Source organism: Trachinotus anak, unplaced genomic scaffold (assembly GCF_046630095.1).
Source record: "Trachinotus anak isolate AG129_WGS33_773 ecotype Australia unplaced genomic scaffold, CSIRO_AGI_Tana_v1 ptg000021l, whole genome shotgun sequence".
Classification (NCBI taxonomy): Eukaryota; Metazoa; Chordata; class Actinopteri; order Carangiformes; family Carangidae; genus Trachinotus; species Trachinotus anak.
The window spans coordinates 20,692,110-20,714,456 of NW_027273872.1; the positions used below are offsets into that span (position 1 = coordinate 20,692,110).

Below are 22,347 nucleotides of genomic sequence, written 5' to 3' on the forward strand. Positions count from 1 at the left end.
TTTCAAGTCGCCTTCAATATAACATGATGATAATTTTTTTAAATTATGGTCCAATTTAGAGGAAAATAGAGGATAAAGCAGGGTGTGCATTAGGGCATGGCTGCAGAGCAGGTCAGATCCACCCCTCACTCCTCCTCAGCTCCACCGTCTCGTCCAAATATGGTTTCTTCTGGTTTCAAAAAAACCAAGATGGCGGCAGCCAAACTGCGAACTTGGAGCTTCAAAATGGCAGTTCACAGACCAGTGGGTGACATCATGGTAGGTTGCCACTTAGTTACAGGTACTGAGGGACCATTATGCAGCTAAAGGGAAGCCACATGTGATAACCCTCTACACAGAGCATCTCCAGAAAGCCACCATCGAGAGCGTTACAGAATGGTTTGCCTGAATCATTTAAACTGTTGAGAAGATAACTCTTGAGTTCACAACCAAGGTGAGGTGCTACGAGAACGCTGAGAAGTTAAAAGCCAACTTGAACAATAACAACACGATGAAGGCAAGTGTCTCAACCGTAGGAGTGAGGTGGGACAGCTCAAGAGGGCTGAGAGATAACTGGCTACAACTGCAGCCATGAGGGGCATAAAGCCCATGAATGTATTGGCAAGCATTAAGAATAGAGACAGTGGTCCAGTTTTTGCATGACCTTCAATCATGAAAACACAAATTGCTGACAAAAAAGGAGAGGCAACATTAAAACAAGCAACCAATACTGAAGACCATACATTTGCATTTAAACTAAGTGACTGTGAGGATCTTGGATTACAACAGAAACGGCTGATGATTAATATATGATGTTTGAAGTTTGATGATTGAAGAAGATTAAGGTTTCTAGCTGGGAATATTTTCTTTAGTTCACTGATGGGAGAAAAACAAGCAGTGCCAAGCTGAGGGGAGGTGGTACGGAGGTCTGTTGGTCACTGTAATCATGATGATGTGTTTAAGTTGGAGAGGGTTAACTGAGGGAATGAAAATCAACAGTAAGATTGATGTGTCTTGCCTAAATCGGGACGTCTGCACAAAAGGGAAATTTTCTCAGAATAGGAACCGAGAGCCTGATGAAAGAGTAAAAGCAGCACTTGAGCTTGTAAACACTGATTTAACTGGCCCTATAGAGCCACAGGCAAAATATGGGTTTACATACACTTTAACATTTACTGATGATTATTCAGGGGTAGTATTTGTGTATGAAAGCAAAGAGTGATGTTGTCAAAGCCACTGAATAGCTCATTGCTGCCTTGGCCCCTCAGTCAAAAATCAAGTGTATTAGGTCTGATAATGGTACAGAGATCACAGCAAAAGTCTTGCAGCCATTCCTCAGTAAAAATGCCATAAGACATGACAGCTGTGAGAAATTGGAGAACACTGTTTGAAATGGCAAGATGCACAGTGCTCAAGAGCAACTTAAGTTGTGGACATATGCTGTAATGACGACTGCAGTAATTCACAACAGGTGCTATAACAGACGTGTAAGGCAGACTCCACACTTCATGTTGACAGTGAGGAAGCCCAGTCTTTCAAAGATGAATGTATTTGGATCGCTCTGTCATGCATTCAGAAAGGACAAGAAAAAGTAAAAACTGGATTTTTGTTGGGTTTGACTAAAATAGCCCATCATACCTAGTCTACTACCCAGACACATGGACAGTCTTCAAACACAGGTTAGTGAAGTTCATTATAAAAAGTGGAGTCAATTGCCTGAAATTAGACGGATCTGGAAATGAGTGACGGTGATTTTCATTGGAAGAGATTTGTATCCTCCATGTCATAAGCCAAGAGGCTCATCAAAGAGACACAGGGGCCTCATGCTGAAAAGAGTGACAGTGACACTCAGACAGGATGTAGAGGACATAGTCATAGCATGCACTATCCCAAAAAAGAGAGGAGAAGCCCACTGTATTTGACTCTAAGGTAGAGTGTGATGACCAGATACTGGATGATGTTGACTGCTGCTGCAGTGATGTGTAGTGTATCACAAACATTTGAGGAAGTGAGCTCATCAAAGTCAGGAAAGTGGGCTCGTGCTAGCTTTATCTCCGCCTGCAAATATGACGTCAGTATGTAGCCTGATGCAACTGGCAGTGTGACTTTGACTCACACCAGATGGATGTTAAAAGCTAATCTCCATGCTCCAGTTCATTGCAAGGTGCACATGTAACAACCCGCAGGATTTCAAGTCAGGTCAGACACAGGTGAAAAGGCTTGTCTGCAAATTGAACAAGTCATTACAATGGTCTCAAACAGTCAGGAAGAAGCTGGAACAAAATGTTGCATGAATCACCTCAGTGAAAATGGTTTTGCACAGAACCCAGTGGCTCATTGTGTCAGCTGCAAACAAACTGAAGATGACAGGATAATTCTGATAATTTGGGTCGATGATCTAATTATTGCTGGCAGTGATAGTGACTCTCTCAGTGGTGTGAAAGAAATGTTGAGAGCAAAATTCAAGATGAAGGTATTGGGCATATCCTAGACAAGTTATCACTGAGAGAAAGAGAAATACAGAACCAAAAAAAGAGACATAAAGATACTGGAGAGGTCTGCTATGTCTGACTGTAAGACACAGTCAACCCCATGTGAACAGAAACAAAACTTTGATGGTGATGGTGAATCTGTTGATCCAAAAAGATATGTAGAGCTCGATACATGTTCAAGACCTGATCTAAGTTGGATTGTCAGAGAACTGTCACAATATCTATCAGAGCCAGAGGAACAGCAATGGACAACTGCCAAACATGTATTGATATACTTGAAAAGTACCACAAACCAGGAGTTGTGTTACAAGAAAGGAGAGGAAAAACTCAAACTTGTTGCATCTAGTGATGCTGACCGGGCAGCAGATCAAACTGACAGATGGAGCACAACAGGGGTCTGTTTTAGTTTAACTAAAAATGAGCCTGTTAGTGTGTGGAAATCTAAGCAGCAGCAAACAGTAGCTCTATCTACATGTGGAGCAGAGTATATGGCACTGGCTGCAACCACTCAAAAGGTTTGTTGGTCGTATGTTTTGAATGTGAACTGCCAGACAATTGTGAGGTGTGTAATTGTGCACAAAGTGTGTAATTGGTAATCCTGTGCTGAGTGTACCTTGTACAGTTTAAGAGCAAGTGGAGGTGTTCACTTAAAGATGCTGTTGAGGTGTGCTCTTACACTGATGCCGTGAATGGCGATCAATGGATAAATGAGCTCATCCAAATAAAGAAATTCTCTTTCCAGTTCAAGCAACACTGATGATGAGCACGTGTGATCATTCCTCTGTGAAATATGTGTAATTAACTATCCTTATGATGATGCCGCCAACAGTAGTATTTACATTAATGTATGTCTCTCCTGGCTCTGTCTGACTGCACCCATCTTTTATTATTTATTGTGGATGTCATTACATGGTTAGCATCTGGAAAAAGTGCCACGCTGAGGCTGAGCCAATGAGGAACATTTTACACTCCACCAGAAGGGTGCCATTTATCACAGCTTTTGAAAGCTACAAGTTAAAGCCAATGTTTTGAAATAATAATTACAGCTGTAAAATTAATATGTTGTGTCACACACAACAGCGTCACTGCAGTCAGGAGTTTAAGGTGCATTGTTTATGAACATCTCAGTGGCTACTCTCAGGTTGTGGCAGCACAAGTTGTCATTTTAAAAAATTGGTGGAGTTGGCTTAATCCACTCCCCATGATTCACCTTCAAAACTATTTGTGTTGTGGACTCATGGCAAGAGATTTTGACAGAATAATCAGTTACATGATTGGATGGTTTTCAAATATACTGATGATGGCATCACAGTTTGTGGTAAATAGCTTGAGATTGTTTGAGTCAGTGGGCTGAATTTTGTGTGTGTGCTTTTTTGAGTTGAAACCACATAGGTGAATAAAATTGGCAACAATAAAGATGTCCTACTGTAGTTGTCATGATTTGATTTGGAGTTTGCTTTGATTCCTCCAGTGATATGTCTATGTAATGATAATGTCATCTCAGAGAGGCATCGTGCCATGCAGTTCACTGAGATTTGGAAACCAGATTGTTTCCTGACTTATGGCACGTTAGATGTTATACTGTATAGCGCCTCGGATCAGCTGTTTGAGTCAGACAGAGCTAAGCGTAAATGCTCTTATGTGTAGGATTATGGTGGTTCAGCTGTTTCAGTCCTTTCCAGGAAGAAATGGCTGTTGGATGGCAAGGTAAATGAAATGAAAATATTCAAAATAAAGTGTACACTTGAACTGATATTGGCTTTTTTTAGTGGACATTTTTCTAAATTGGCTGCAACACGTTTTTTTCTGCTGACCCCGTCCACAGCAGTACATCACTCAGCCTCTGTGCCAGCACTGCCAGCTGCTTCTCTAAACTGGTAGGGCGCCGATCTGAATCAGCTGCAGGTTGTAATACACTGAGTATGGATAAGTACCTCACACAACTTCATATCAAATAACTATCACTTTAAACCATCCTCAACATATAATTTTTATCCTTATTAAGTCAACACAGCCATATTTAATTAACCATTTCTGTTTGTTTTTTTCTCTTTCTTTTTTTTTCAAATTAGATCAAATATATTTCAAGATTTTATTTCTCATGTCTATTTTCAGCTCTGGTAACCAAGCAGCTGTGGTTTGCAGGGTCAGTAAAGCTGTCAATCAATCGATCAATCAGTCAGTTGCTTTGTGTGTGCACATGTCTGGGTGTGCAGCACTGACCTGCTCTTGACAATGCACTTTGTCAAAGAGGACATTTGAGTAATCTGAGAGACATAAAGGTCAAGATGTGAGGGTCCCCGCTGAGTAGAACACTGTGGAACCAGGACGGCTCTTCATACTCCCCACTGCGAGGCGATAACCTTCTCTCACATCTCTTTCATTTCTCCAAATCCCTTCTTTTGGCATCGCATGAAATACAGCCCATCTGTGTGTGTCTGCGCTGCTCGCTCAAGTCAAACAGTCAAAATGAGCATGGAGATGAAGGCCATTTGATGTTGTTGTGCGTGGATGTGTGTCGGTGTTTCTTTGGTGCAAGGTTCAAATAGGCTTTTTTGAATTTTTGAGCTCTGCAAAAATTAGAGAAGGCACTCAACCTCCCTGCAACCCAAAAATCCAGCCTCAATCCCCTATTTTGCTTTTTAAATCAGGTTTTACAAACACCCTCCACTGCTCCGTCCATCCATCCATCCATCCATCTATCCATCTATCCATCTATCTATCTATCCATCCTCTTAAAATACAAGACTCCAATTGTTTCAGTGGTGTATTATGCCCATAATCAGTTGTTTGGAACATGTAGCTATACCAGTGCAGCACGTACTCTGACATACTGTATATTACCACATATTCGACTTTTAAAAGCAGCACCTCTGTACAGATTTTGAAATACTGAGCAGGACTTTTCTGTCTTCTTGTCACATCAGCTACCGTATAAGGCCTGTTCAGCTAGCTTTGTTTTCCAGTGTAGTTAAATTCAACTGTGTGAGAATTCTCCAAAGTCACTTTTGGGAAGGAAAACATCTGCTAAATGGTCACATCTCGCTCTCAGAACCATAGCTGAAGCAGGCTTTACCTGGTGTGTGCCTCAGTGTGTGGTGTGTGTGTGTGTGTGTGTGTGTGTGTGTGTGTGTGTGTGTGTGTGTTTGGCAGTGCAGAAACCCTGGCTAACCCCCTCTGTGCTTCCCAATGTCCTGTCTCTGAAGAGCTATGACCATTAAGCAGCTGTTCACTTCTAAAGCCACAGAAAAAAAATGAGAGAGCTGCGAGAATGCAAATGAGTCTCGGTATGCGCCAAAACTTCTCCGGAGGGACTGACTGTTAGGTCAGAGATACACAGAGGCACATACAGTACAGTACATGCGCCAGCTCATGCACGCACACACTCACAGTTGCACGCATGCACACGCATGCAGTTAGGTTAGCCTCCCTATTATGTAGCGCAAGGATTCTCTCGAGTATCAAATGATCTTCCTGTAACTACATTTCTCTTGGAATTGTAAAGCAGAGGCTTTAGAGTCCAATACATCCGCTTAAACCCACTCCAGGTAGAGACTTTTCCTACTGTAACTACCTGTCTCAAGCACCACTTTCCCATTTGCGTTATAGTTTGATATAGTGCCTCTCTTTTAAGCTGTAATTGTTTGGTACACAGTCTATTAAGATGTGAGTCTTATGACAGAGAAGGAGACTATCACTCCACCAAAACAAGGACATTGTTCTAAGGACACTTCAAATTCGTTCACAAAGCGGCTCCTTTGTGTAGCTGTCCATGGTGCTGAAACCAGTCTTGAAGGTGAGGGGAGGACAGAGTGTGTGTTTACTGTATTTTTTTGTCAAGCAAGTGAGGCACACGCTCTGTCGATCTCCACGGCTTTAAATGAGTCGTCGGCTGAATGAGTGTAAAACTGTCAACAAACAGCTAAAAATGTCGTCAAAGAAACAACAAAAATGGGCTGGTATGGTTTTTCAAAGAGTGTTTTCAGCTCAATTGTAGTGATGTGCATTACTGTGATGCTTCCCCCCTTTTTCCCGGAGATGTGATTAGTGTATAGCAGAGTCAGCCTCTGTGTAATGAGAATATATGGTGAAAGGTATAAAGCATTTGATGTTATTTTTTTTCCGTGCCCTAGTTTTTTTGTTTTTTTTTCTATGCTCAGATTTACAGCAGGCCGACAGTAGTCATTCTTTGTCCTGTGGATGAAAGAAATCTGTGATTTGTTTTTTTGTATTTGTGCGCAAGCATGTTGGCTTCGGTGTGTACAGGTGCATGTGCATGTACTCCTTGTGCTCCCTCCCCTAATAAGAGCTTAACCTTATTAATCACATTAATGTGCTGAGGTTGGATCTGGCAACACTCACACATGCTTGTGCAGACACAAGACACACACACATACACACGCACTCATACATGTGCACGCAGGCAGAGGCATGTCAGTCTGTCATTAGTTAATAGCTCATTAGCACAAGGTGATTAATTACTCTGGCAGGGTGTGGGGATGACAAGGATGGGGGATGAAGGAGGAAGGAAAAGGACCATGGAGACAACAAGGCTTTTCGCTGAGGGAAAAGTGTGAGAGTTGGGGAGGGGGACGTGGTGAAAAACTGGTAGCTCCTCTCACTTCCCATGGAACAGTTTCACCACTATTGATTCTGGTTCCTGAAGCCTACTGCAAGAGCCGTTCATGCATGCAGGCGCGCACGCGTGTGTGTGCGTGCATGCGTGTTCGTGTGCCGTCCACCTTCTCTTGGAGGCGTTTTGCTGGCCTGTGTTTTTTCCTGTGTCTCACGGGGATCAGCTGTAAAGGTTAACTAGTCTTTTCTTAAGCTTTCAGCCTCATGACAAATGACCATGTTCAACCCATGGGGGCACCTTATAGCACACCTTCTCTCTCCATCTATTCCCCTCTCTCCCTCTCATCACTTTCTCTCTCTTTCTCTTGCCCCTCTGCACCCACTCTCCCTCAGTGAGGAGACAGGTAGAAGAAGGAGAAACAAGGATTGGTAGGTGGATGGGAACAGGCAAAGGGAAAGGGAAAAAGGAACAATAAGTGTCACTGAGGGCAGAAATTGTTGAAGAATTGTGAGGGGGAGACACAGAAAAAGGGGAAAATATGAAATAACAAGCTATGAGTGTATAAATCGACAGCTTGCAATTCTAACTGCCTAGTTTGAGTTTTAGAACCCCAGTGTTAAGCTAAGAATGTAATAGCGAAATAAAAAGAGGGATCTGCATAATAGGCTGCATACGCAGAGGTTTTATTTCATCTCATACTGTTACATGATCCTTGCTCACCTTAACTCATATGACCTTTCCGTATTCTCTCTTTCTTGTTCCTTTAAGACATTTTCCTCTTCTCTTTACATCCTTTTGTGTATAGCCTTGTGTCCTCCACACTTGAATACAGCAGGCTGAATGGATTCTGTTGTGAATCACACTCAGTGGGAGCTTCTGTGTAGCCCACATATACACCTAATATATATATGGTTATACAGATATGCCAGGTATAATGATGCTGAATGGCATTGATAAATAACCCACATGAGAAAATGTATGGCTTTGCCCTCACATGCGTGTGTATATACATGTGTATATGTGGAAGTGCTTGTGCGAGCGTGCGTATGTGTGTACGTGTGCATGATGGAGTATTACAAGGTGTTGTCAAGAAAGCAATTTGTTTCTGTCTCGGATGGGTTTTTTATCATGACAAATCGACGTGAACCTCATCTAGAAATCCAGGGACTCCTCCCGCTGATTCTACCTGGGCCGCACTCTCAACTTTAATATGATGAAGTCATAGCCGCAAACCACCCTCTCCCCCGCCCCCCCGTGAACCCCCTCTCTGCTGTAAATCGAGTCTCAACACCTGTGTATGCAAGTCTGTGTACCAAGGGAGCACACCTGCCAGTGTATTTGTGTGTGTGTGTGTGTGTGTGTGTGTGTGTGTGTGTGTGTGTGAGTGCACCTTTCTTAATCTGCACACACATATGTGTGAACATGAGCGTCCGTGCTCACACATACCAACGCCGTATGTGCATGCCGGGGTGCCGTGGCACATTGTGTGCATCTGTGACTCGTTGAGGATGATAGATGGCTTCTGAGAATGTCACATGAAGAGGTAGAAAATGAGGCTGACAGCGGTCCTCTGGAGTGGTGGCTCAGGGGTTGGCCTTTACCGCTCGTCTCCTCCTCCCTCTTCACTACAGCGCACCCTGCACTACAGCGTTTCTTCAGGGCAGCAGTCCTGTACCTACTCTTCAGTGTGTGTGTGTGTGTGTGTGTGTGTGTGTGTGTGTGTGTCTTTCACTCAACGCTGTCTGCCATCCTTCTTGTCCTTTGGCTTCTGCCAGTAAACTTCGACATCCACAACGGTTCCATAACGTTAAAGTGCAGAGGAAAACTCACTGATATTCCATCTTAAAAATCATCTATCTTCATGATGCTGAATTATCTCTAAATGTACGTTAAATGATGAGCAGCTCTGGTGCTGCAGGCCTGCACAATGTCTGGGACCTAAGTGATGTGTCTGGATGCGGTGTGTGTTGTCAGTACTGTGGGATTACATTAACATTATAACATGATGCTGAGCTACAGATGACCTCAGCCTGTTGGTTGATATGTGACAAGATGTCTGCCCTCTGCTGGGCACTGTGAGGACCTTCACTCACCTGGTAACCTGCCACCTGAGCTGGTGGAAATATACCTTCGTATTTCAGGAGCTTTATTTAGCTAGTTTGTTGTTGCCAGGTTTTCTCTGTCCTCTGTGTCTGAACAAAATCATTTATTACTCACCTAAAAACAAAAATGACTTCTCTTTGTTTATCATTTCAAAGGATGTGAGGTTGGTGTTTGGTTGCAGGGTGAGAGTTTTGTCAGATGTGCTGTTTCTGCAGCTGCCACTGTTTGACATTGTTCTTTTTCCTGATGAGGGACATTATGTGAATGTGAGCGCGCCCATGTGAGATCTGACATATTACTGGCTTCATCGCCGCAGTGTCCTCTGCCCTTCCTCCCTCCCTCCCTCCCTCTAGCTCCTTGTCTCTGCTTCACCGCCTCATCTTTTCTCCTTTTACCCTCAACCCCGTCTTCCCTTCCCCTTCCACCTTGCCTCATCCTTTCCACTCCTCTTGCCACCCATTCCCTTGTGTCTCCTACATCTCATTTTATCCCTTCTCTTCTCTCCTTCCCCTCCGCCTTTGATGTGCATGCTTTGTCACATTCCCATGATTCTGTCACTCTTTCACTCTCTAGCGCTCGTGGGCTTCACTGCGTGCTCCCGCCCTCGTTGCCACCTCCTCCTCCTCTTTTTTCCTACCACTACGCTGTCCCTCTTTCACTGTCTCACCCCGAACCCTTTTCTCTCTCCCTTTGGCTCATTCGTTAGCTCCCGCCGTCATCCTTCCTCCCCCTCCATCTCAGTGGTGCGACACTGCTGGGAGAGAGAGAGAGAGAGAGAGAGAGAGAGAGAGCGAGCGAGCGCGTGTGCATGTATGTGTGTTGAGTCTGCTCTCAGTCTCAGCTGTGGGCAGATGGAGGATGGAGCCACAGCCACATCTCTCCTTCTCTTCTGCTCTGCCTGCCACAGGCTGAAAGGCACTCTCTTTTTCTCTCTCAGTGTCTCCTCATCCATCCGTTCCCTTATGTCCGAGCTGGCCTTGATCTGTGTCGGATTGAGCAAAAAAAAGGACTGAGGACTAGAAGCAGGAGGGAGACAAAAAAGACCTGCAGTCTCCTGGAAAAGAGGGAAAGCTGTGCAGGGCATTACGCTCATCTTTTTTCCCTCCGGTGGTTCGGTGTGTGGCATTCGTCTCTGCAGTGCAACAGCTACACGTGTGCAAGTGTGTCGATCCACACTGCACAAGTGTATGTGCGCGCGTGTGTTTGTGTCTCTCGGGCTCCAGCTCTCTCTCTCTCTCTCTCTCTCTCTCGCTCTCTCCCCTCCTGCACGGTGCTCCGGCACTCAGCAAGCGGATTGTGCTTGACAGAGCTCACTGCAAACAGACGGAGAAGGGGAGAAGAAAGGGAAACAAGAGTGAGGGAGAACAAGAGCGAGGGAGAGACGACAGACAGCGAGGACTTTGACAAAAGGGAGAAAACAGGGTGCAAAAGATTGAGAATCAAGAAAAGAGGACTCTTAAGGGAGCGGAGAGGAGTGGAGTGTGGAGGAGAGGAGATAAGGGTAGAGGGTTAATCAGAAAGAGAGACAAGTACGGAGCAATGCATCACTCAGGCAACACTGGAAGAACCAAGACCCTCTCTCATGAGACAGGTAAGACCCTCAGATACTTCTTTGTCACTACAGCAGTCAGATGGCATTGTGCTGTATTTTCTCCAGACAACAGTGTGAGGAACAATAGAGCCTCGCTGTAACTTGACTATAGCCAATCCTTGTGTTGCTTCTGCTGTGGACACACACACACACACACACACACACACGCTCAAAGAGAAAACCAAAGCCAAGCACAGCTTTTGAATTTTTTTGTCTTTTTTTTCCAGCCTATACATCTTGGATTTTCATGCTTTGGTGTAATATAGGTTATAGACATATATCATGGAGCGGGCGTGTGTGTGTGTGAAGATGTGTGTACACGGCGGAGGCGGTGATCAAACGGCATACATCTGAATAGAACTTGGCTTTGATGTGCGCTTGAAGTTATGATTGGCATCCGCAAATGCCAGTATGTGCCGCCCGAATCTGTGTGTGTGTGTCTCTCCCTGTGTGTGTGTGTGTGTGTGTGTATGTGTGTGTGTGTGTGTGTGTGTGTTTTGGTCATTGATTTGAAGTCAGTGTGTATGTGAGCACACCCTTGTGTGTCAGCCCTCAGCTTTCTGGTGAGCACATTCCAATTGATGGTAATTACAGTGATTGACAGGCGGCTGATGGCTAGAAATGGACGGGGCATGGGTTGCCCCGTCCATTTCTAGTTCCTCATCAATCCATAATTTATTCATGTGTGTGTTCCTCAATATTTACAAGGTTATTTCTGAGGAGTTGCCTTTCTAATTCAAAGCAGGTTAAATGATTGAATATTTAGATGTGATGTGGCTTTAATTTAAAAATCAAACTGGTCCTGTTGTCTATACACACATGCGATCCCTGCGCATGTGTGAATGCACAGGGATCGGGTTTTGTGTGTTTGTACTGTTTGACAGAACAGTTTGACCTCAGGGGGGAAAGGTTAAGTGTGTCTACAGTATATCTCTGTGTCTGTGTCTGTGTGTGTGTTTGTGTTCATGTGCGAGTCATATAATAGTTGTTTGATTGCCTTGTGGGTGTAAGGGGATTGCTAGCACTCATCAAGCTAATCAAACAGTTCCCACAGACAATCACAACGTGGCACACACCCCTTTTAGGAGCTCCGACTCATCTGCCTCGGATCTGAACAAACGTTATGAATTTACAAGCTAGACAGGCAGGAATATGGGCTGTGTTGTTTTTTTTTTCTTCTAAAAGATGAAGGCTACATTGTCTAAGCAAATACAGTCCTTTCACAAGCTCACACATACAAGCTCCCTGAACCACCCACATACACACACACACACACACGTACGCAAAGACACCAACCAACGCACACACACACATCTGTTACACGGATCTGGCCCAGCGGTGGATAAATGTGCCTTTCTGATTGCTGCCACAGACAGGACGTGATTGGCATGGCAGACCAGGGAATTAGCTATGGTTTCCATGGTGACTAATTAGGAGGGTCCTGACTGGTGGGTTTATGAAGACAGATGACAGATCGGTGGTTCACTTCCTGATTTACAGAGCGGGTGGTCCCATTGGCTAGCAGGACCCCCTGCCATCTGAGACAGACAGACCCTCCGCAGGCCACCTCACACGTGTTCAGCTGTCACCAAACATGCAAATATGAAAGAAAATGAAATGTTATCCTGAGCCAGCAGACACGCTTGAATCCCGGGATTCATTTTCAACTCGGACACATCGGTGTGTGTGTGTGTGTGTGTTTTAGGGAATGTGCACGTCTCACTGAACACACACATTTACTGCCTTAACTTGTGCTTTGGCTCAAAAGGAGTGATAGATAGATAGAAGTGGAACATGTCCACAGTGTAGTAGCCCCTGCTACAAACAGTAAACACCACATTTTCTCTGCTTTGGGTTAAACCCACTCTCGGCGTATGCATATTTAGAGACTCATTCACTTTTATGTGAGAATAAACAAGTCAGACGTGCACAAACACTCTCCCTAATTATGTAGCTATAGGGCATGTGAGAGAGAAATAGGTGTGATTGGGTCCATCTGTGGCAGAGGAAGAGAAAGAGAGAGAGAGAGGGAGAGAGACAGAGAGAGCTCCATCTGTGGACACCTGCCCTTCCTCCAGGCTACCGTCCCTTTTCCTCTGAACTGCCAACAAGATCTGTGGTCGCACAGGTGCGAGTGTGTCTGTGTGTTTTTGGGGGGTTTTTTTCTCACAAATCCAAGGATGGTCTGCGCTGTTTTTTTTGTTTTGTTTGGTTTTTTTTTAAATGTCTCAATCTTATTGTGAAGAAGAATTTCAATGGGAGTCCAGCTGGTTTGAGGCACATTCACAAAAAGTAAAAAATCAAAAAAATCAAAATTGTTCTGTTTACACTGCAAGCACTTTGACATGCCAGAGGAGGAAGGGTTACACAGGTGTAAATACTAACATTGTGTTGTGGTATTGTGCACCTGTGCTTTTGCTTCCATTAAAATGTATGGCATGAACAATGTCTATTGTTTATGATCTGTGCTTGTAAATACATCATACTCAAGGGTGAACATTTTTTTTAACAACCAATAACATCCTGCTACTACCAAATGACACTCACAGAAACATAAATAAATGATGTTCCTGGACACACGCGAACCAGCCTACAGCACACACTGATGGACACCTTAAAAACACACTGCCAGAGAGATCGGTGTTAACAGGTAGGAGAGAGGGAGCCTTCCCCTCCATTTCATTTTGCTCTCCGTCCTGCCTCTCCCTGTCTCTCTCCCTCTCTCAGTCAGGCACCAGCTCCACCTAATGGCCTCTGCAGGTACTGAGGCACACACACGCTGACATTCAGACACACACTGACACAGGCTGACATGCACACACACCCGATTTGATTAAAACGGCTGGAGCACGATTCCATTTCACCACGACAAGTGTGGTAGTTAGAAAGCCACTGAGATAATGGCCATGATTTCTTTTTTTTTTTTTTTTTTTGGGTTGGATACTACTTATTGGAATCTAACCCCTCCACGTGGGGGAACGAGACGAGGTGGAGGGTGGAGGAGAGGACACGAAAGGAGAGGTGATTGGAAGAGGCACAGAGTGGGAGAGAGAAAAAATAGCAAAGCGATTGAAAAAGACGTGCGTGTCACGGCTAAACAAATAAGCATGTGTGGGAACAGATGGTAATAAAGTTCTCTGTTACAAGACTAGTGGCTCATACACACACACACAAACACGCCGACACACACAGACCCACTCATGCACAGCTTGATTATGTGGAGTATTGGGCCGTGAGTCATTAAGACTTTGCCTCAGTGAAGCTGAGTCGAAAGTGAGCAACGACAGTCATCTACAAAGGCCGGTCACTAGCAGTCATCTCTCTTTCTCCCTTCCCTCTCTTTACTCCGTCCATCTGTCTCTGTCTGCTCCGCTCCCTCTCCCTCTTTGTTTCCACCTATTTTGGCCTCTTTACTGACTCCTCTCTTCTCTCCACCCACTGCTTCTCTCCTTCTTTTCTCCATCATCTTCTGTCTTTGCTTCACTTTCTCCATTCCACTCCTCCTGCTTTAGGAAAATGAGTTTTTCTCTGCTCTCAGTTTTCCATCCTGTGTTCTTTAAGCCAAAATGTGTGTGTGTTTGTGTGTGTGTGTGTGTGTGTGTGTGTGTGTGGATGTGGATGTGTGAGGGCAATGTGTCCTCAATCACAGTGAAAGCATTTGTTTCCCTCAGCCAGTGGAGATTATGTATTTCACTCCTTTTCCTCGCATTGGGTTTTTTTTTTCCCCTCCCTCCATCACACATTTTGTCCTCCCCACTCAAGGTCAGTTGGAAGATTGCTTTCAGCCCCCTGTGTCCTCCCCGACGCACCATGCTTTATTGTGTGTATGGCCGTCAGCGGCTGTGTGTTTGTGTATAATACGTGCGGCTGTGTGTGCATGTTTGAAAGCATGGAAAACGAGATTGTGTTTTTGTATTGTTCAATCTGTCCCGTCTCTCATCAGGTAAGCACTTGTGTGGGGTTGCATTTGTGTGTGTGTGTGTGTGTGTGTGTGTGTGTGTGTGTGTGTGTGTCACGCTGAAGGAAAATCAGTCAGCCAGCCGGCAGTCAATCTCGGTTTTTGAGTCCGTTTTGAGGAAAAGGAAAAATGCAAAAGAAATCGTTAAGATTAACATGGCTGATATTAAAACGTTAGGATCTTAGACTTTTTTATTGAACTTCTCTTATTGACCCGACTTCAAAAGCAAAATGGTTCAAAAAGGTTTCCTCACAAATTTTACAGATGCATTTTCCTATGTAAATATTTAATGCATTTATTGATTTCTAGAGTGTGTGTGTTTGCTATAGAGCGTGTGGCTGGTTTTTCTATGGACGGTTGGAGGTATTAATTTTCACAGTGGTGATTTGGGTGAGTAAAGGGCTGGCAAGCTAACTGGTGTTCTCAGCATGCTTTTGAGCGTGTGTGTGTGTGTGTGTGTGTGTGTGTGTGTCTGATCAGCGAGCTGGCTGGTTTTATGCTTCACTACCCTGGCTGCTCATCCATGTGTACCATCTGCATGTGGCGCTGCCATGTGTGTCACCTATACCCCAACACATCCCACTCCTCTCATATCTCTAACCACCCCTCCATCTACACCTGACGCTGTCTGATCATTGTCCTCTTATCTCCGGCATTTGCTGCTTTCATTTAAAAAGCTAATTTTTCAAAGGGAAACAAAACAAAAGCCGACATGTCAGTTAATTTAAATCCTTTCACTTATTTTACACTGGATAATAATAGAGAAGAAGAATATTTTCAGGTAGTTATTCATTATCTTCATTCAACTTTTAATTTTCCTCTAAGCAAGAAACCGTCATATCCTCAATCAGTGCAGCAGTGTTACCCCATTTGTTAGCTATGCAACGCTAACACTCTAAGTGATCGATCCATGCCAGAGCTAACTATGTGACAGATGAAAGTGTCACAATTACAGTCATGCTGAAGTGACAAATTGATCCCAGCATTTCTGCTGGAGAGGAGTTTTTGTCTTAGAGGTGCCATCGTTCATCTGCACAGCCTCATTATACCTTCTGGGGTAGCAGCGACAGCAGTGACTCATTGACTCATCACGCCGTTGTTTGTAAACTCGAAACCCGACTAACCATTCTCCATTCCATTCCTCATCTTATCTAATGTTCCCCATTTCTCTGCTATCTGTGCCTCTCTGCTGCTGCTACCTCCCGTCCACATTTTCTTTCCAGCACCGTCCTTCATCTTTAATATCCTTCTCCCCAAAGCACAAACTCCAGCTTTCTGAACTCTTCACCCCTTCTTTTGTTCTCTCTCCTGCATCTTTTTTCTCCTTTCTCCCGAACACTCTCCTCAGGTCTGTGTTATTAACATAAAAAAAGGAGGAGAGACCACCTTTCCCTCAGCCCACACTGTGACTCACTCTGCCCCGCCAGCTACTGGCTGCCTCCCTGGCTGTCACATCGCGACAGATGTGAAACCGATTTTTAAAGGATGGGGTGAGGACAATGGCTCATCCGTTAGAAAGTTGCATCTGGCAGTTTCAAAGAGCCATGCTTATGTTGAAGACAGTCAGGTACTTTGCTGTGCTGCTTCTGGAGCAAAAAAATAGGTCAAACATAGGATTGTTTCACAAGCACAGAGAGGGATATGTTTCGGCTAAGCAATAGTGGAAATGAGGCTACACTTGTATTCAGAGGAGCTGTGTTCATGTAGTTCTGTCTTTGTTATACCTTAAAGCAGTGATTTCCAACCAGTGGTACTTTTACCTGAGGGGCCACTACTGCAGTTTCCAGATTGTGGCACAGCTCAGCTAATTTAAAGAAATAGAAGTTACGTCCTGATGAGAAAAATATCCACAAACTGACTCAGCTGTAACACCTGAACGCTGGCCCACGCTGACTAAAAGTAACTGATGACTAGATGTTAGCTAATAGTAATGGATAAACAGTTGAGATAGTTAATGAAAAGTAAGAAATAAATAGTTGAAACAGCTAAATTTCATGAATGGTTGGAATAGTTATCAAACAGCTAATAAACAACGGGTAAATGGTTGCACTATAAATAAAAGTTATGAATGGATGGTTAAATGTGCAGCTTCTGTCTGTCCAAACTTCAGTAGTACTCATGTCAAAACCAACCTCAACATTGAGAGTTCAATTGTATGAAAACACAGTTTTCTGCAATTAAAACCTTCAGTTTAAAATCAATTCAAATGATCGGATTTCTTTGTGCTGATGAAGGGATACTTCTGTTCAGCTGCCAAAAATGGTTGACAACCACTGCCTTCTGCTATATTCATTCCCTTGGTCCATTGTTCTCATATTCCTTTTTTTAGATGTATCGATTACATGTCTCCTTTAAATCGCAGGAAAGACTAAGCCTGTCTTCATGCAGACAGTAATGCATTATAGAGTTAGTTTTATTACTTTTGAATTACTTTGATGAACAGACTAAAATGACTCTTCTGAAAAAGATGCATTAGCTGTCCATCAATTTTGTGAGGTAGATGACACATTCACTTACTAAAATGTGTTTTTTTTTTTCACTTTTCCCTCAATTAACTTAATGTAATGTGCTCACTTCCACACGGAGATGATTAAACAGAGAAAAATCACGGCTCCTTTTTTTTTTTTTTTTTCTTCTTTATTTGGGTGTTCAGTCACAGCGTAGGTCTGTTTACTGCTCAGGGGGGATTTACTTAGCGGATTCACTTTGAACTATAGATTCTGAACTTGTAAAAGTCACTGCAGTTGTGGCATACAAATAAGTCATTGCTACACTTTGTAACTTAACACGTCAGCTGAAGTTACATAACCTCCTCCCTGTGCATTTCCAGCCTCCACGCAGCGCTGGCTCACCAGACAGCGGCTCGACCCACCGCACTAAAGAGAAGGTGTGTTTTGAGGAGACAGGGCACTGTGACCTTGCCTTAGGAGATGATGACAACATGAAACCCAGTCTTTGCATGTGTGTTAATGCTTGTGTGTGTTACTAATGACCAGTGCTTAAGGCGGAGATGAGGGGAGATGGGCCGTGCAGCAGGGCAGAGGGGGCAGTGAAATGATTCCATCGATCATTCTTGATCACCTAAACAATGTCACACAGCACATTCATCTCTGTGTGTGCGCCCGTCTCTCCCTCTCTCTGTCTTCTTCTCTCTCTTTGTCTTCCATATTGACACACATTGTGCCTCTCACCTCTTGTTTCTGTAACCTTTTTTCTGTGTGTGTGTATGTGTGTGCCTGTGCGTGTGCACACATATGGGCTTTCAGACTGATGCTGCAGTGATGGCACTGGCCAAATGCCAGCTCTTGCACAGTTCCATTAGCATTGCGAAGGCTGGCCGTAGATTGCTATTGATTGACTGTGGCCTCTGTTCATAGGCTATTCAGCTAGAAGCACACACACACACACACACACACACACGTACACACTGCACTATGATAGCTCTAACGTATGTGAAACAAGAGACACTAAAGTGTTCCGAGGAGTTCTGATTTTTGTCTGGGTTTGTAGGAGAACATGTGATGGACATCTTGTTAATGATGTTATTATTTACTTTTTAGAGATATTACTTTGTCATATGTCCTGAGATGACTCTGTAGCACTCTGTCATAATCCTCGTTGCTTTAGAGAAATAAAATTTAAAAAAAAGAAAAAAGCCTCGGTGATTTGACTGGTGATTGGTTGTTAGACTGGCCTGAGCTCACTGCGGCCACTTGTTGGCTTTGACAGGGACTTGAGGGTCGATGGCTAAGCTTTGGGTTTTAAACAAATCAATGCCAAGTGACTGGACCCCGGAGCCACTTGTTAATGAGCGCCACTGCTCAGGGATCTCCATACTCCCTCTGTCTTCGCTCCTCTCTCGGTCTGTTTTTCTGCCTCTGTCTCTCACCACGCTTTTATTCTCTATCCATCTCACTTCTCTCATCCCTTGCCCTTCACCCACTAGAGAACAGGCACACATGCACACAAACATACACCTCAAACTCCTTCTCTGTATGCCTCTATTTTTTTTTTCTTAGACAGCCAAATGTCAGACCCTCTAGTGACAGTGCCTGTGCTCGCTTGTCCAATCTGTGTGTGTCACAGCAGGGAAAACTGCTTCCATATTCAGTCACAGTGTGGCTTCACTCCAAAAGAAAGAGAAAAATCAAAAGAGTAAGAAAATTTAATAAAACCTGTCACTTGCCAATGCATATTTGCTATTTGCAGAAAAATGTGCTGTACATGCAGGTGTGTGCAATCCCTCCAACAGCTGCATCTTTTAAGTATTGTGTGTGTGTGTGTGTGTGTGTGTGTGTGTGTGTGTGTATGTGTGTGTGTGTGTGTGTGTGTGTGTGTGTGTGTGTGTGTGTGTGTATATGTGTGTGTGTGTGTGTGTGTGAGTGTGTGAGAACACGTCTAGGGAATTAAGAATGTAATGCGGGATTATCCAGCAGGTAGACTTCCCACTTCTTCTGCCGAGGAAGAGATGGAGAGGCAGGGACAAGGAGGAAGAGATGGATGGATAGAGAGGGAAAAAAAGTAAGGAGGAGTGATAGAGGAACAAGTTAAGGGAAAAGAAGAAGAAATCAATTATATTTATATAACATAATTTATACACTAAGGCAGCCTTGAAGGATTTTATATGCAAAAGAATTAAAACTGAAGAATTAAAGAGAAATATTTACACAAGAGAGACTGGGAAATGGTATTTAAACAGACTATTTCAAAGTTATTCACATAATAAGAAAGAAAATATTATACATGTAAGACACACATAGAAATTTGGACCTCAGATCCTGGTAATTTGTTCCACAAGCACATAGTGACTACATGAAGATCCACTAATCTCTGTTCTTACTCAAGGAACAGCGAACAAACCGGCTCCACATGATCTAAGAGCTCGAGTAGTTTCATATTGTACAAGCAAGTCAGCATCATATCTTGGGGCAAAGTCATTTAATGATTTATAGACAAGATGTTAAGATTTTCTTTTATACTCTGTGACACACTGGAAGCCAGTGCAATGTCTGAGGACCTGGTGCAGAAGTGTGTGAGAAAGAGAAGAAGAATTCAAATATACCTGGTGAGAAGTGGAGAGAGAGGGAGGGGTGAGGGGAGAAAAGAAAAATATGAGGGCGTGACAGGGTGGGAGAGGTAATGGTAGAGGGGGAGGGGGGTTGAGGGTTTTGTATTTTACAGGTGAAGCACAAAATATTGAGTTTTCAGATCCAGTAATGGGAGCAAATGATTCCTTTAGCTTGTGTGTTTGTTTAATTGTGTCAGCAAATCTGTCTTTGCTCTTTTTTTTTTGTCAGAGTTCTTAGCATTGTTAACTGCACACATCACTGCTCGAGATAACGGCACATATTCAAATATAATGAGACTTGAGTCATTGCCATTGCACTGTTCAAAGTAGTTTTTATTTAGTGCTGCATACTGCTTCAAGGTCCCTGCTGCCTTCGCTCACCAACAAATGCCAAGTATTAAATAAAACATAAGTTGCAAGAGCAATGTGAGCAAAGGAGCCCGTGTTCCCAGTTTAAAGCCCACATGAGGTGACAGCGATCTCACGCATGCACACACTCGTGCCGCAACATTCAGGGGGGGCCAGAGGGTCTATCTGTAGCATTTTGTAATTGTTTTGGACTAATCCTGGTTTTAATATGTCTCTCACAGCAGGGAGGCCTTCATGCTTAATAGACACCATGGATTTGTTTAATTACGTCTCTCTCTCTCTGTGTGTGTGTGTTCCTCTACAAATGTCGTGTGTGTTTAGGAAAAAGAGGGAAACTGGGGGTGTTTTGAGTAATTGAGCACCACTTTGATGACAGTTTGTTTTTGGAGTCTGTGCATATGTAATGTCATGAATTTAAAGAACTGTAAGAGTAGATGAGACGGAGCAAAAAGACATGGAGGCATCTGTGCATATAGACACAATGCTCACACACACACACACACACACACACACACACACACACACATCCAGCGAGTGAACCCTTGGCAGTACTTCTCCAGTCTGTTTGAAGTAGTGTCTCACGGGAGGCTATAGGACTGTGGCAGTGTTTCACCCACTCAAACACACACACACTGGCTCGCAGGGAAAGAGGGATTGCAGAGAGAGAAAGGAGAAGACAGACAGAGGAGACAGTAGGAGTGCTTCTCCTCAAACACACTCCCGGCCGTCTCATCCTCCCTATCTCTCGGTCTCTCGCAGCTCTCTGTGCAGACACAGACAGGGAGCACTCGGAGAACAGGCTGAGGTTGTTTACAGCCACACTTTTTTTTCACCCCCCTCTTTCCCCTGGTGCTCATGCGCTCATATCTCGCTCTATCATACTCACACCAACTCGGTGAGATTGAAACAGTGCGCTGGGGACAGAGCGAGGATATTACCCAGGCTGCATCGGCATCAGAGAGGGGACTTGTCGTTTCATTTTGTCGCGATCTCAATTAGAACAGCCGGCCAGAAGGAGACGACTTCGGCTGCCGGAGCTGAACGCAGACACCAAAGCCTCCTGATAAAAGCCACCCCTCGAGAACATTTTAAAACACAGCCAGGGCTCTCTGACTGAGCATCGCTCCTCTCTGTCTCTGTTGTTAGCTGCGTGACCCGATCAAGGCCGCACAAATTTAAAGCACCACTTGCCAATTTCAGGGCCCGTAAACTCATCTTTGAGAACAAACAAACAATGCAAGCAAATAAGACGTGGAAGAAATAAAGTTGGAAAACAGAACAAGGCAGAGTGACGGCGGCCGAGTGAAACGTATCAAAGGTGAGGTTTTTTTTCAAGGATGATTTAAGAAGCAGCTCATTTGCATGTTTCTGCTTTCCCAGCTTCGGCCAGCAGCAAGACCACAGATGCCTCCTGTTCCCTTAAAACAATAGATACAAACATACATGCAAAAAAAAAAAAAAAAAAAAAAAAAGAATTACAGATGCACAAAACAATCACACTTAAAGACAGTGCTTTAAAACTGCCAATCTGCAAAGCTATTGTGTTATTTTGTCCCTGGTTCTACTGTGTGTGTGTGTGTGTGTGTGTGTGTGTGTGTGTGTGTGTGTGTGTGTGTGTGTGTGTGTGTGTGTGTGTGTGTGTTTATGTGTGTGTGTGTGTGTGTGTGCTCATGTTTTCCATACAATACCCCTCAACCCCGTAATTTTCTAGTCCCTCGTGTATGACTAGGTACGTGGACAAGGTGCTGCATCCAGCCACGTCTCTTTATTTTCTGTCATCGCTCTCCCTCAGTCATTTCTCCAGACCTTCCTCCGGTATCCCCTGATACAGCAACAAAAGCAGCTAATGGAGAAGGAATGTACCTACACACAGGCACAGATGGAGAGGCAGAAAAAGAGAGGGGGAGAGTCATGCAGAAAGTGAAGGATAGAAACAAGAGGGGTGGCACAATGTCATATGGTGCAGTGGAGAAGAAAGTAAAAAGCTCTCAGTCATGTTGCCAATGTAACACCCTTGTTCCGTGTGGTACAGACCCAGCTCCGAGTTGTAAAGTGCTTCACAACTTCACCAAAATACCAGCTCAGTGTTAGTATGTGCGCACTAGTTTTACCATAAACATGTGAATGTGCATATTTGTCCATAAAATTGCCAGAAGAGAAGAGAAGTGAAAAATGCCAGTCACAGACCCCAGGGTGACATCTACAGATTCC

The 22,347-nt window shown here is 44.0% G+C and overlaps 1 protein-coding gene across 4 annotated transcripts in view; it reads left to right on the forward strand.

Moving 5' to 3' along the window:
* Positions 1-22,347, forward strand: part of tenm2a (teneurin transmembrane protein 2a) — a 226,247-nt gene that overhangs the window by 109,955 nt on the left and 93,945 nt on the right. For 2 of the 4 annotated variants that reach the window (XM_071457471.1, XM_071457472.1), the window contains exon 1: positions 10,282-10,741. The exons of the other annotated variants lie outside the window; for them this stretch is intronic. In XM_071457471.1, coding sequence (XP_071313572.1) covers positions 10,690-10,741 — 52 coding nt within the window. In that variant the 5' untranslated portion in view covers positions 10,282-10,689. Of the gene's footprint in view, positions 1-10,281; positions 10,742-22,347 lie in introns of those variants that run through there. 4 annotated transcript variants of the gene reach the window in all.